The 15,911-nt window shown below is 44.2% G+C and overlaps 1 protein-coding gene and 1 non-coding gene across 2 annotated transcripts in view; one reads left to right on the plus strand and one right to left on the minus strand.

The window, feature by feature from the left end:
- Sntb2 (syntrophin beta 2) overlaps window positions 1-11,838 on the plus strand; it is an 89,408-nt gene extending 77,570 nt beyond the window's left edge. Inside the window, exons 7-8 of the mRNA XM_031336883.1 lie at window positions 1,671-1,855; window positions 3,184-11,838. Of these exons, the coding sequence (XP_031192743.1) occupies window positions 1,671-1,855; window positions 3,184-3,276 (278 nt within the window). The 3' untranslated portion in view covers window positions 3,277-11,838. The remainder of the gene's footprint in view (window positions 1-1,670; window positions 1,856-3,183) is intronic.
- LOC116071657 lies at window positions 1,392-1,501 on the minus strand. Its single transcript, XR_004111052.1, has one exon. It is a non-coding gene; the product is annotated as a U6 spliceosomal RNA (small nuclear RNA).
- Window positions 11,839-15,911: the final 4,073 nt, after the last annotated feature.

Raw genomic sequence — 15,911 nt, forward strand, 5'->3', positions numbered from 1 at the left:
GGGGGGGTGCTAGCAGTGTTTGTTTTATTTTATTTTCTGTGGTACTGGGGATTAAACCTAGGGCCTCATTCCTGATAGGTGAGCACACTACACTGGGCAGCATCCCCAGCCTGTTTTATCCTTTGAACAGCAGCCACCTCATGACTCTTACAGAGCATAAACTTTTTTTTTGTTTTTTTTGTTTTGTTTTGTTTTTCAAGACAGGGTTTCTCTGTGCAGCCCTGGCTGTCCTGGAACTCACTCTGTAGACCAGGCTGGCCTCAAACTCAGAAATCCACCTGCCTCTGCCTCCCAAGTGCTGGGATTAAAGGTGTGTGCCACCACCATCCGAGCATAAACTTTTGATAGATATTATCTCCATCCCAGATCCCAACCAAAGCAGGTTACGACTCTGAAGGGTATCTCTGCCTCTGCTCCTTCCTTCTTGCCCAGGTTCTGTAGTCCAGGATGGCTCTGCCTCCCAAACACTACCCCTCCTGGCTAGGTTTTTTTTTTTTTTTTAAAGATTTATTTATTATTATACCTAAGTACATTGTAGCTATCTTCAGACACACCAGAAGAAGGCGTCAGATCTCATTACAGATAGTTGTGAGCCACCATGTGGTTGCTGGGATTTGAACTCAGGACCTTCAGAAGAGCATTCAGTGCTCTTACCGACTGAGCCATCTCGCCAGCCCTCCTGGCTAGTTTTATCTTTTCTTTAGGGTTTATCTGAATTCCGATCCTATAAACCTTTTTCTGACCTCAGCCTTAGCTCAGTTTTGAGTGTCATCATGTTTTATATATTCTATCTCATACAGCTAGAGATTTATAAAGTCTTTGAGAGCAGAGAATGTTTCCACCTCACCAAATACCGTTGATATCCAGTTGAGTGGAGACAGAAGTCGAGGAGTTAGGCTGTATTCTACCTCATCTCAGTCAGGATGCTTTTAGGGGGCTGGAGCATGGGCTCAGTTGTTCAGAACATGTACTACTCTTGCAAAGGACTCAAGTTTGATTCCCAGGACCCATGTCAGGTAACTCAGAACCCACTGGAACTCCAGCTCCAACAGCAGCACTTGGGTCTCCCTGGACACTGCACTCACATGCACATACCACCACACAGATATAGATGCATATAATTAAAAATAATATCAGGTGTGGTGACACATGCATTCCAGAGGCAGAGACAGGGGAATCTCTGAGTGCAGGTCAGCCTGGCCTCTGTATCAAGTTCCAGGCTACTTAGAAAGATCTTGTGTCACAAAGAAAACTCGGCCTAGCTTTGTTCCCATGCTTATAATCCCACCATTTGGAATAGATAAGCAGGAAGGTTGGAAGGAGTACACAATCACATACCAATTTGGGTACATAGGACACTGTCTCTAAATAAAAATAGTAACAGGCCTTTTTAAAATATGAATCCACTGTTTTATGAATTTCCGTGTCATCCTTGCATGGGAGCATGCTAATCTTCCCTGATTTGTTCCAATTTTAGTATTCGTGCTGTCAAAGTAGGTACAGAATAATAAATCTTTTTTAAATCTTATTTTAGGATATTTTAAGCAGCTTAGGCCTCGTATATTCTCAAGAGAAGGTTCGTTTTCTTGTTTGAAACCAAAAGAATCCTTCTCTACTTGATAGCTAAAATAGGATCTTTATTATATATGAGTTTTTCTTGTCTTTAACAGGCTGCACCTTAAGTGGCCAAGAGGTAAGATTCACTGTCCACTATGAGCATGGGTTCACTATCACCAGAGACAGCGGAGGCGCCAGCAGCATACTGTACCGCTATCCCTTTGAACGGCTGAAGATGTCTGCTGATGACGGAATCAGAAATCTCTATTTGGATTTTGGTGGCCCTGAGGGAGAACTGGTGAGAATGGGTCCGCAACCTCGAGCATGGAGACAGGGGTGTGTCTGCACCAGCGTCCCCTTGAGCACAGTGACAGGGGTGTGTGTGCACTAGCATCCTATCTCTCATGTGGCTTCTGCTTTGCTTGCTTGCTTACATTCCTTCATTGTGCTGGGTTAATGAATTGAAGGCCTCTGCATGCTGGGCAAGTGCTTTACCACTGAGCTACATCCATCCCCAGCCCTTCACTGCTTTTTACCTCCTATGTAGAAAGTTATGGCCTAACATTTGATATTCCGTTAGTTATGAAGTTTTGTCTGAGAACTGGCAGGTAGTAAAGTGTTTGCTCTACATGTATGAGAACCTGAGTTCACTTCTTGTCTCTCAGAAAAATCGACATTAAAAAAGCTGGCCGGGTGGTGGTGGCGCACGCCTTTAATCCCAGCACTTGGGAGGCAGAGGCAGGCGGATTTCTGAGTTCGAGGCCAGCCTGGTCTACAGAGTGAGTTCCAGGACAGCCAGGGCTATAACAGAGAAACTCTGTCTGGGAAAAAAAATAAATAAATAAAAAGCTGGATGTATAGCACACATTCCCAGCCTCGGGAGGCCAGGATACAAGATCCCTGGGCCTTGTTGGCCATGCAGCCTAGCTTTTGTAGCAAGTTCCAGACCAGTGAGAGACCCTGTCTCAAAAAATAACTTGGGGAGAGTCATAAAGAAGGTTCAGCAAGTAAAGGCCATGGCACCAAACCTTATGATCTATGATGGATTCTCTAGGAGAGAACCAACTTCCATTAGCTGTCCTTTGATATATGCGCTTTGGTACTCATGTGCACATACACACACCCTCAGACATTCAAGCGTGAAATGTAGCTTGGTTACTAGACTGCTTGCCCAGTATGCACTGTGTTTGACCCCCTGTACCACATACATCTGGGCATGCTGGTGCATCCCTATAATCTCAGCACTTGGAGATCCAGGGGATCAGGAATTCAAGATTATCTATAGTTATAAATAAGCTCTGGGCTTGCTTGAGCTATATGAGATTGTCTTTAAAAAAAAAAAAAGAAAGTGGGACATTACACCTAAATGTATTTAATACCATTGTTTATAAAGAGGGAGGGGGGATCTAGAGAGATGGCTTAGCAGTTAAGAGCACACTAGCTGCTCTTCCAGAGGGCCCGGGTTCAATTCCCAGCATGGACATGGCAGATCACAACTGCCTATAACTCAGGTTCCTGTGGATCTGACTCCCTCACATAGACATATATGTAGGACAAACATCAAATGTACATGAAAGAAAGAAAGGAGAGAGAATTACAATGATGACCCATGTCTCTTCTTCACAGACTATGGACCTGCATTCTTGTCCAAAGCCGATTGTATTTGTATTGCACACATTCTTATCTGCCAAAGTCACTCGCATGGGACTTCTTGTGTGAGCAGCAAGAGCGAAGAAAGACCTTTGACTGTCCCAAGAAGTATTTCCACCTCAAAAGATGAAAATAAAGAAAAAGCAACAACAACAACAAAGAAGCACAAACAGAAGCCCTTGCTCCCTCCATCACAGTGCCTTCCCGAGGACCTGCAGACCACTGCTGGACCACAGCAGGGTTTTAGGAAGGGCTGACCTTTCCCACACAGCCTTGGTCAGAAATTCTAGAACTGTAATAAGCTCCAAATCAAAGCTGTTGATTTATTTTCTTATTTCATAATGTGATCTCTAAGTAATTAGGTTTATTTTTCCTGTTATGAAGTCTGGCTCTTTGGGTTTCTCTTTGGACATAAACAAATAGCCAAAAGGGATTCTCCTTTTCTTTGTGTAGGAATCACTTGGGCATAGGCTTGAGGTCTTCCTAGGATGGTTGTCGCTCCCCGGGTGCTAGTGTGCAGCTGCCGTCCCTCAGGCATATCCCACACAGGTGCATTGCACTGCAGTGTCACTGTCTTTACCTTGGAAGTCCTTGAACATCATCCCCAGTGGTTCCTCCACCCACCCTGGCTCTCCCGCCCCCACCCTGCCCCACCCTCCCCACCTCTAGCACCAGTGCTGCCTTTAGGACTCAGAACCTGCACAGTCTGGTTGCCTTTGCCTTCACGCCCCTTTCTTTGTGGTGTCCCAGTTGAAAAGCAAGCTGGACACTGCTCTGCGAGAGGAGTTTGCTTCCTTTAGTTTATATGGAGTTTATATTTTGGTAGGAGCCAGGGGATGGTCTACAGTTTATTTTGAAAGATCCTCATTTTAAGCTAAGCCATTTCTTATTGCTTACCAAATGTGCCTTTGGTTAGGGTCAGTGGAGCTTTATCAGTGAGTGTGGGATGACTGGATCTCACTGCCTTTCCAGGGGTCCCATCTAGCTTTCAGGAGTTATCCTGGAGGCGTCTTTCGGTGGAAATTTTGTGGGTCAGGTTAGCTTTGGAGCACAGAAGCCATCCTGAGTAGCACAGGGGAGATCCTGGCACTGGCCTTCTGTGGCCCCAAAGTCACCTCCAGCTCAAGGTTAACATTGGCTTCCTAACAGACCCCGGCTGGGCAGAATGATGAGAGAAATCTTGGGAGTCACCTGCATTTTGTTCAGCATAGCCAATTGTTGTCATCATTCAGTGTAAGCGTGACCTGGAAGATCATCTTCAGTTTGTTTCTCCTGGTTTGGAAGGGAGAGAGGTGTCTAAAAATGTTTGTGAAATACTCTACATAAAATCTCAAGATTAGCACAGCTCCTGAATCTGAACAAAACGGAAATATCAATATCTGATATTTTCTAGAGGTTTTCAAACCTCTCCGAAAACATGTCTAGAAACAGCTCTCATTTTCTAGATTTCTCTGGAGTGCTACACACAGATATGACACTTCAAGTGGGTTAAAGGGTGAAAGGAAAGAGAACACAGTGTTTGAGCAGATCCTGAGGTGCCTTGATTGACAGGGTAGCAGATGCCCGAGCAGAGGTGTCATCCCGGTGTCCTCCGCTGTCTGAGTCAGGCCTCCAGCTCTGCAATCTAACAGTATCCAGCAGCTGGGAAGAAAATCATAACCTTGAGATTGGTTCCATCCATGATACACCTTCAACTCAAAGGAAAAAAGTAAGAATGTTATCTGAACGCAGAAAGCAGAGCTACGGCAGTTAACCGCAGGCAGAGTGCTGAGGCTCCTGCCTCACTGAGCTGCGGTGTGAAAGGCGGAACCAGCAGAGATTGCCAGGAGCCTCTGCCACCCTGTTCCTTAGAAGAGCTGTAAGCAGGTGCGATGACTGCCAGGTAAGGTGTGCACATGTTCTGGCTGAGGACTGTGGCCCACATGGTTATTAATACTATCATTTGAGTTTTATAAAATGAAGGCTTATGGGTGATTTCTTTGTCATTAGCAGCCCCAAGAGCAAGGTCCTAAGGTTCCAGAAGCTGTAGTCCCACCCCTACCCCCCCGCAGGTGGTCAATTAGGAATTTTTCAAACCACAAGTGGAATGCTTTTTGTGAGTGTGGGACACCTTGATAACAAACCTACATTATCAGTTTTATACTCAGATACCAAAATACAGCAAACTATTTTCAAATGATAACTAAAAATGGGCATCTTTTGATAATTCACCTCTTTTGTAGAATCAGCTATATTGTCTTTTCTTTTTCATCTTGAACATTATTGAGGATGTTGTGGGCTCCTGGGTATCAAGTGGGCAGGAAACTGCAGAATACCTCCTGTTGAGATGGAGCACTTCCTAGGCATCTTTGCATTCCACACAGTCCCAGGTCACCCCTGCGGATGAGAACTCTCCTCCCCATGAGAAAGAGGACTAAAAGAAGGTGATGTTACCAACCAGCCTTGCCTAGAAATTGGTATCAACTATTTTATATAAAGAAATACTCATGTGTACATGCCATATTTATTAATAATTACAACTAAAGTCACCAACTTATAGACAGTTGCAGGTTAAATATTGGGACATGTATGGGCAATCAGAAATATTACTTTAAATGCCATCTGCCTATTTTAAAGCCATGCTTAGCACGTTTTAGACTAGGGTAAGTCTGATAGTGCCGGTGGGGTTTTGTCTTTTGTCTTTGTCTGAACCCTCAAAGTTTGTTACTGGAAATTATTTGCATGGTAGGAGATACTGAATTATTTATTTTTTATATGTAGAAAAACCTCTCCAACCAACAAATAGCTCACATTGTTACTGATTTGTTTGTTTTCCTAACTTATTCTCCTGGATAGAATGGTAGCAAAGCTTTGTCCAGATGAATAAATGCACTTAGCTGATAACCAAAATTTATTCTTTCAAAACAAAAAATTATCTGTTATCATCCCCCCCAAAAAATTAAGCTATGTGGAATCTGAACACAATTACCCACCCCACCCAGAAAAGAAAGGTTTTACTGTGAGTGGTTTTGATGAACAAAAATGTGTGGGGAAAATTACTGATGTCTTAAAAGCTTATAAGAAACTCCAAGTCTTCTGGTTTAATTTAAATGCATGTGGATTTGTTTGTTTTCAAAACCATGGAAGAATCTACCCACATGTTTTAATGCAAATCACTGTCAAAGCTGCTATGTGACTTCCTTAAAAGCCTGGAAAGGTGAACAGTTCTGAAGTGTTCAGGGAATAGTGGCAGATTCCAGCACTTTCTGTTGTTTTGTATCTTTTTTTTTGGACACCTACCTGGGCTGTATTTTGTTATTCTCACTGGTCCAAGCTATTGATTGTACACAATACTTAAATGTGCAAATATTCTGCTTCCATTCCCCCGTGGCTACTGGCAGCTCTAGGTGCCAAGAATGAACTGGATCCTTAGAATGTTGGGCTCAGTGGTTAAGAGGCTTGCTGCTCTGTCATGAGGACTGGAGATCAGATCTTAGCGCCCAAGTCCAGGGGCCCAGGAAAGGAAGAAGTAGAAGGAGGGAGGGAGAGAGGGAAGAAGGAAGGAAGGAAGGGAGGAAGGGAGGGAGGGAGGGAGGGAGGGAAGGAGGAAGGGAGGAAGGGAGGAAGGAAACTCCTAATCTCTACTGAGAGAGTCAAATACCTTGTCACTTAGTTCTGAGAAGCACATTGCTCTGCACAGATTTAATATGTAGCAAGCACTACAGAGGTAGTCTGAGTTTACTTTGGAAACTATTCCAGGTTTGTCAGGCACCAGAACTACACAGTAAGATTCTGTCTCAGAACAACAACCAAATTCTAGTACTTGGGAGCTACAGGCAAAGAATCCAAGATTAGCTGTATACTCAATTCAAGGCCAGCTGGATTACATCAGATCCTGTCTCAGTACTATAGAAACATTTGAGGTTGTATAAACTTTAGTTGAATCCATACCCTTGTTTTAATTACTTAGTAATCTAGGATGGTTTTGACTCTACATACAATCCTTACAAGCTGATACAGTCCACACTGAACCATCTTTAAGCTCCTTCTTTCATTGTCTAGATATTGACTAAGAGTGTAATTGTTGGTAGAAATCATGCTGCATGTCAGGATTGTATATATTCAAGCAACATAGTTGCTGCACACCATAGTACTGTAAGAGGAATTTAGTCACTTTGATTTTGACTGCCTAAGGAGCTGCTCTCAAACTTGTTCTCTTTTTTTTTTAAAAAAATGAGATGGCCTGGAGGTTAGCTCAGTAGCAGAGCATGTGCAAGGCCCTGGAATCCTCTGGAACACCACTAAAAGAGACAGAAACCTCCAGATGATCAGTGACACAGTTTATCAAAGATGAGAATTTCAAGTCGAGGTTCAGAAACCACAAATAGCCACAGGAAGTCCATTAACTATTTTCTTGGCTCTTTCCAGCAGTGGCCAAACCAACTAGGAAAAAAAAAATATAGTTGTATATCAACTCCCAAGAACACAAGTTTTTTCTTCTTTTTTAATCTTAGACATGGAAATTGACCCAGGGCTTTGGGCAAGCTAAGCATACAGCACCGCTGGGCTATATATGCATAAATTTCTAGCCCCTTTGATTTCAGAATAAAACGTTTTAGTTTTCTTCTTGGTCTTTAAACATACTCTTATATAACCTAGACCAGCCTCAAATTGCTGATCCTCCTGCCTCTACGTGCTGGGGATCACAGCTGTGCACCAGCTTTGAAATGTCATCATGAACTTAATTTCTTGCCACCTTTATTTTTCCATCCCACTTCGTGTGACTGGATCAAAGTGTTTTCTAAGATTTATTTTTTATTTAATGCATATGAGTGTTTGCCTACATGTGCGTCATAAGCACACCTGGTATCTGCAGAAGCCAGAGAAGGGCTTCAGATCCCCTGGAATTGATGTCAGAGAGGGTTACGAGACACTTATTGGTGCTGGGAACTCTGCAGGTGCAGCCAGTGCCCCTAACCACTGTGCCATCTTTCCAGCCACAGGATGTGAAGTGCAGTCCAGCCCTTGGGAGGTCTGTGAGGCAAGGGAGATGAAGAGTTCAAAGTCCTCCTCAGCTACGTAGAGAGTTTGAGTTAGCCTGGGCTCATGCATGAAACTCAGCTCGAAAAAGATTTTGTGTGAATTTAATATAATATATAAATATGCCTTTTACAAATTATCCTTTGCCCAATTGGTTAGACACTTTTTGTTTGTTTGTTTGTTTTGTTTTTTTGAGACAGGGTTTCTCTGTGTAGCCCTGGCTGTCCTGGAACTCACTCTGTAGACCAGGCTGGCCTCAAACTCAGAAATCTGCCTGCCTCTGCCTCCCAAGTGCTGGGACTAAAGGTGTGTGCCACCACCACTTGGCTTTTTTTTTTTTTTTTTAAAGCAAACACAAAGAAAAGCTAAGCAGTTAAACCCTATAACACATGTCCCATTGCTTCATTGTAGCACTGGGAACCCCGGTTAGACTTCTCCCCTCAGCCTTGTGCTGACTTCAGCTCCATGCCCTTGTCATGACCGTGTTCATCCCAGTCGCTGCTGTGTTCTCAGGGCCTCCTGGCTCTGTCACCCTTCAGAAGCAACAGAAGACTGTAGATACACAGAAGGTTATCTGGGAATGTACACATCTGAAACTCCAAGGCTAGTTCATGGTACACCCCTATATTCCACTCAACAAGCATTTTGTGAGAGAAGCTTCTGCATCAGGCTCACTGGATGATCCCAAAAGAAACTTCTAGGGCCTACAAGATGTCTCAGCAGGCAAAGGCCTTGCTTGACAGCCAGGGTTGACAACCTGAACTCAGTGCCCAGAATTCACATGGTGGAAGTAGAAAACTGTCTCCCAACAGTTACCCTCTGACCATCCTCATGCTACAGCACCTACCTACCATAAAGTCTGTGTGGCAAGGAGTCACTTTGTGGATCCAATCAACTTATACCATATAACGTCATCTCTTTACTAACCACTCTGTTTCTCTTTTCTTTTATGTATGTAGTAGTTTTACCTGCATGGATGTGTGCTACATCTGTGCAGTGCTTGTAGGAGTCAGAAGAAGGGTCCAGGCCGGAATAGGAGTTACAGATAGTTATGGGCTGCCATGTGGGTGCTGGGAACAGGACCAGATCCTCTGACATCTTGCTACACCATCTTTTGAGCCGCCACATAGCATTTGTCCCAGAGTGTCATTGGACTTAGCTTGCTCCAGCAAACAATTGTACTCTGCCCATGGCAACATGGGAAGATCACCCAAGCATGTTAAGGAAGTGGGAGTTTTCACTATATATCATTTTTTAATGAAAATTTAGATTTTAGTTTCTGAAGGAAAATATTATAGTTCCCTCTATAAGATAAATGACAAAATGAAATATTAAATCTTTTTTTGTTGTTTTTTTTTTTTCTTGAAACGGGGTTTCTCTGTATAGCTCTGGCTGTCCTGGAACTCACTCTGTAGACCATGCTGGTCTCAAACTCAGAAATCTTCCTGCCTCTGCCTCCCAAGTGCTAGGATTAAAGGTGTGCGCCACCACCACCCGGCGAAAAATTAATCCTTATTGCCAACAGTAGATTAATAGGGGGAAAGACTTTTTTCTCTTTTCTTTTCCATTTTTATATATGTGAATACACTGTCACTGTCTTTAGACACACCAGAAGAGGGCATTGGATTCCTCATGGTTGTGAGCCACCATGTGGTTGCTGGGATTTGATCTTGGGACCTCTGGAAGAGCAGTCAGTGCTCTTAACCGCCAAGCCATCTCTCCAGCCCTTTTATTCTTTTAAAGAATGTGCAAAGTTTATTTCTGAACATTACTGACCTACTCATCTCCATATTTAGGATTTGAGCATCTTTGGAGGGAGGGCAATTTCGTGTTTTTTATTTTTTTGGTTTTTTTTGAAACAGAGTGTCTCTGTGTAACCCTGGCTGTCCTGGAACAGCTCTATAGACCAGGCTGGCCTTAAACTAAACAAGAGACCTACCTACCTCTGCTTGGGATCAAAGGTGTGCATCACCACCGCTGGCTGCATCTTATTTTCTTAAGGTCCTTATACACTTCATAGCTGGACTGTTTTCTCCATTAATAAGCAGCTAAATTGCATTAAAAATGAGCAAGAGTCCAGGTGTGGAGAGATGGCTCAATGGTCAGAGCACCAGCTGCTCTAGAGGTCTGACTTTGATTTCTAACACGCACATGATGGATCACAGCCCTCTCTAATTGTCCTATGGGATCCAATGCCCTTTCCTGCTATGCAGATACACATGCAGACAAAACACCATAGACATAGAGTTCACAAAGAAGTCCTAAAGTTTAGCACAATTCCACTTCCTCAAGAGCACACTGGCATTCAAACTCAGTGGCGGCGAGAGACGTAGAGAAAGTGAGACGGGTACGCTGGATTTCCTGTGGTGACAGCCCCTGTGAGTCCTTCTTGCTTTTTATTGACCTGTGAGGTCAGCTTTTCAAACATGTTTAATCATTCCTAGCTCTCCGTGGTAGGGTGGCCGACTCCCTTCTCTTGTTTGCAAGTAGTGGAGCTGAGTTCCGCCTTGAGTGTCTCGCTCTCTAAACCTGCCCTTTACAGTCGGGTGCTAATGACTGTTTTTATCAAAACCAGCAGGTTGACATTGCTGCACACCTAGTCCTTCAGGACCAAAGAAGGGCTTTCCTCCTGTGAGTCCTGTTACCAGTGGGTATTTTTATATCTCCTTGCTAGTGTTTTCTGAATTAGTAGATTAGGGAGAGAGAAAAGCTGAGGTCTGCGTAATCATAGTCTCCCAGATCCCCACTTAAACCCCAGGCACTGGGTTCAGATCTCCCTTGGTACGGGATGCCAGTGTTACTGTTAGTCTGTCGGGCGAGGAAAGTGTGCAGGCCCCAGTGCCCCAACAGTCCCTCTTCCTTGGTGCCAGGTCTGAAGTCTTACAGAGCATAACCTATTTTTTTTTCTCCTGTACACCCTCTACTAATCCCCACGTGTATGTATTCTTTCTCAAACTACACGTTTTTGTTAAGTGTAAAGACTTAGAAAGCTAGCTCAAGTAAGGCTGGTTGGTGATTAGCTCAGTTTGAAGGATGATTGCCTCAAATACAGGAAGTCCTGAGTTCTATCCACAGCACCATAGAAAACCAGATGTGGCTGGCCACATCTGTAAACCTGGCACTCATTTGGAAGGTTGGGAGGCAGGAAGAAGTCATCCACAGTTACATAGTAAATAACAAGCCTAACCATCCAGCTCAGGCATGTGAAACTGCCCCTCAGAACAGACAGACAAACACAAAAACCTCAACAACAAAAAAACTATTTGTACCAATTGATTGTTTTGGTGTTGGTTTTGGTTTTGGTTTTTAAGAAACCTTTATTTAAATAAGACCTCTATTCAAGTCTTCTTTAAAATTTCTCAAGTCTTCTGGCTACCAAATCAAAGACCCGTGACATAAAACAAAGCAGTATGTGCTCTTTTTAAAAAAGCTTTATGTATATTCTCTCAATATAGATGATTAGACAACACTTCCCTTGGGTTGCACATCAACATATAACATTGTATATTACAATGAAAATTTGTAACTTAAGGGTATTATATATATAATATATACATATAAGTATATATGCCTTTGTAACCTTTTTATTGTAAATAAAAAGTTGCTTTTAGACATTGTCTCTTGTGTTTTAAAATGTGAACCTAGTTTCAGACTTACAGGAAAGTTTCAAAAACATGAGAGGACTGGGATGGTGGCTGGAGGCCCAGCAGCTGAGGCTGGGGCTAAAGAACTGCTGAAAGTTTCCCATGTATGTTTCAAAAACCTGCCTCCTAATTACTAGTAATTTTCACACTTGTCCCATTATCTTAATTGTCTGTTTTGGCAGGCACTCTGTTACCCATGAATTCCCTCAAGAATGTCTATCTTACTATCCAAGGCATTTTGGGTGGCCACAGTCTGGCCCTCCTTGTCAGGAAACAGCATGAGTACAAGGCTAATGTTACCCCCACCCATCCCATGCAGGCGATGCCATGCGTCCCTGCAGAGCCTGCCATTGCTTTCTGGCCTTCTATTAATACCCAGTACCATGTGTTACCTTTGGTTGTCATGTCTTTTCAGTACCCAGTCTTGGACAGTTCCTCAGTTACATCCTAATCAAGTGCCTGAGAGTTAAAGAACACAGGCACTTGGGCCAGTGAGAGGGTCAGAAGGCACCTCCAATGCTGATTTCAGTTCCCTGACATCCCACATAAAGAAAGAAAAAGTGACCCCAGAAGTTGTACACACATGTACACACACACACACAAGCACACCCAGCAAGTGAATCTAAAGAAAAAAATGAAAAGAAGCCTTGTGGTGATGGTGCACGCCTTGAATCTCAGCACTCAGGAGGCAGGCTGATCTACAAGGTCTGAAGCCAGCCTTGTCTACAGTGTGAGTTCCAGGACAGCCAGGGCTACACAGAGAAATCCTATCTTGAAAGCCAAAGGGAAAAAACCCCACAGATGTTTGATTCTGCCCTAGTTCAGTTTTGGTTCAGTTTTGCCTGTGGACCAGATATATACTTGGCAGCTATGTGCATGTATGTCCATCCACAGAGGCCAGAGGGATGTATATGTCATCCTTTGGAGCTGGAGTTCTAGGCACGTGTGAGCTGCCTGATGTGGGGTCCTGAGATCAGAACCTAAGTCCCCTGATAGAACAGTAAGTAATTTTGACCACGGAGCTGTTTCTCCAGCACCCTCCCATCTTGTTTTGATATCCTGACTCAAGCTATGATATAAGTGTTGGAATTCATTACTACAGAGCAAGGAAGCAGTGAGTGGCAACATAATCTCAGCACATAATCTCAGCACTCAGGCAGAGCATCTTGAGTTCAAGGCTAGCCTGGTCTACACACAGACCTGTCTCATGGGGAATGGGGGATGGGGAGGAGAACAAGGAAGATGTGCATGGATGTATACATAGAGACATTTGTCCTTATTCATAGATCTTGTATTTTGAAACCATGAGTTCACACCGATAATTCTGATACTGAAATCTTCTTGAGAACCTGACTCCCAGATGGTAGCGCACCCCTTTAATCCCAGCACTCTGGAAGCAGAGGCACGAAGATCTCTGAGTTCAGGCCAGCCTGATTTACAGAGTGAGTTCCAGGACAGCCAGGGCTATTGAGAAACCTTGTCTCCAAAAGAAAAGAAAGGTGGGGGGATGGGGGGGAGGAAAAAAGGAAGAGAGGGAGGAAAAAAGGAAGAAAAAAAGAGAAAGAAAAATGAAGCTCAGAGTTGTGCCTAGCCACTTGGGTTTTAGGTAATTCCAGATGTAGTCAAGTTGACAACCAGGAGTAGCCATCACGTTTGCTTACTATAACTAGTATCTCAGCCACTGAAGGCACTATTTCCCCTTCCCTGTCCACCACGCCACCCCTCCACCCCAGGACACCCCACTGCTTCTTGGAGTCTGAAGTTTCAGTAGTAGAGAAGATAGATTCAGTAGCAATGGCACAGTTGGTGAATGAGTGGATTGATTAATTTTGGTTTTAGTTATGGATGGTTGGGAGCCACGATGTGAGTGCTGGCTACAGATTCAGGTCCTCTGCAAGAGCAGCGCATGCCCTAAACTGCCAAGCCATCTCTCCACCCCAGCAACCTCACTCCCAAAACTAGATTTGGTAGATGTAGTCACAGTGGTACACACCATTAATCCTAGCATTCAGGAGGCAGAAGCAGGAGGATCACTGAGTTTGAGGCCAGCCTAGTCTATAAGGTGAGTTTCATACCTGCTAGGGCTGCACAGTGAGACCCTGTCTTAAAAATAATAGTAATTATTCATTGATAAAATTCTCAATAAATAAAGATATATGTTAAGAAGCCTTTCATTCTCATGGACCTGGCTCTGGTTCCTTTCTTCACTTAAACCTAGTCCATTGCATTGTACAGTGCTGGATGTCAGCCTGGAGGCCCCATGGATGCTAGGAAGGCGCCACCGTTCTCCATACCCAGCTGTTCTGTTGTTTTGATACCAGTTCTCTGGGGACCAGGCTGAATTCAAACTCATGCTGATCCTCCTGCCTCTGGTATTACTGGCCAAGGTATTCCTTAGCAAATGTTAAGAGCATGTGTCTCAGTACGAACCCTGGGACACTGATGTTTTCGTCCTCTCAGTGGTTGTATTGGTTAGTTGAGGTGGCTCACTGGTCCAAGCGTGGGTTTACGATAAAAGCCAATGTTCTTAGAACTAGCGGAATCCAATCTAGGACAGAGCTGTGATGAGGAAGAAGAAAATGGAATCAACTGTGCGTTTCCAAGTCATTCCTGTTCTACTGGAGGTGTAGGAGCTAAGAGTCAAGTGTCTGCTACGGCGAGGAAGAATGTAAACTTCTCAAGTCTAAACATGTCATGTCGGCAGTCCCCCCAAAACTTTAATTTAGCTCCTGCTCTCCCCTTTTCCTCCTCCCCTCCCCATTCCAGCTCTGACTCACTCCAGACCCCAAGGTGTCTCCCCATCTGAGTCCCGGCTGTCACTTGGGAGCCTGCTGAGATGGAACACCTGCCCCTCAGAAGCAGCTGTGTGCAATGGAGTTTTCTTGGAATGTGCCAAGGGCAAGGTGTGTTTCCTGGGAAGCTCTCTGGACAGCAGGCTCTGAGAGCAAAGCAACTCACCAGAGTATGCCTGGTAAGCCAAGCCAGAAGGCAAACAACCTGTAGGCGCCAAAGGCCGTGCTTGTCACTGACCAAGCAGTGTCCTCAAGATTCATATGCTAAGTCTCAGAGTGTGATTAGAAGGTCTTCAGGGAGGGGATGAAGTTGGAATGAAGCTTTTAGAGTGGGCTCAAGGAGCTAGGGAGACAACTCAGTTGTGAAGAGGCTCGGGCTGCACCTCCTAGAGGACACAGGTTCAATTCCCAGCACCCACATAGCAGCTCACAACTGTCTCTAACTTTAGTTCCAGGGAATCTGACCCCTTCACACCCATGCACATAAAAAATAAAATTAAATAAGGTGTTTAGAGTGGGCTCTATTCCAATATGGCCTCTGTTCTTGTATGATGAAGAAGGACCCAAGGAGGCTAAAGAAAATCTTCTTGTCAGTCTCTGAAGTGGTCAAAGTGGCCTTGTTCTTGCAGATGTTCTGTAGACTGTAAAGTTCTGTGCTGATGTGGTGGGATTACTGACTATCTCCTTCCTTTGAAGATATTGAAACAGGAAAGGAAGAGAGGGTGCAGAAGGCAAGGAGAGTACCAGCTAGAAGCTAGTCAGTGCGGCCTCCAGCAAAAACCTGCTGCTGCTAGGCAAGATGCCGACACAGGGCATTTCCTGAGTAAGAAAGTTTCTAAGCTCCCACGGAGTCTTCCAAGGCTCTGGTATTTCAAAACTGTCCCCTGAGGCCTTAGATTTGAGTGACTAATGCATAGCTGTAGAGGAAAACCACAGGAGAATGCAACAGAGAGAGGCTCGCCATCACAAGTCAAGGGGAGACCTCCAAAGAAACATGCATGCTCCCCAGAACTGTGAGAAAATGACATTTCTGTTGTTAAAGCCACTTTGGAGCCAGATGTGACGGTGCACACCTAGCTAATCCTAGCTCTTAGAAGGTGGAGGCACACCTTTGATCCCAGCACTTAGAAGGCAGAGGCAGGTGGATTTCTGAATTTGAGGCCAGCCTGGTCTACAGAGTGAGTTCCAGGACAGCCAGGGATACACAGAGAAACCCTGTCTTGAAAAAACAAACAAACAAACAAAAACA

Source organism: Mastomys coucha, unplaced genomic scaffold (genome assembly GCF_008632895.1).
Source record: "Mastomys coucha isolate ucsf_1 unplaced genomic scaffold, UCSF_Mcou_1 pScaffold22, whole genome shotgun sequence".
Taxonomy (NCBI): domain Eukaryota; kingdom Metazoa; phylum Chordata; class Mammalia; order Rodentia; family Muridae; genus Mastomys; species Mastomys coucha.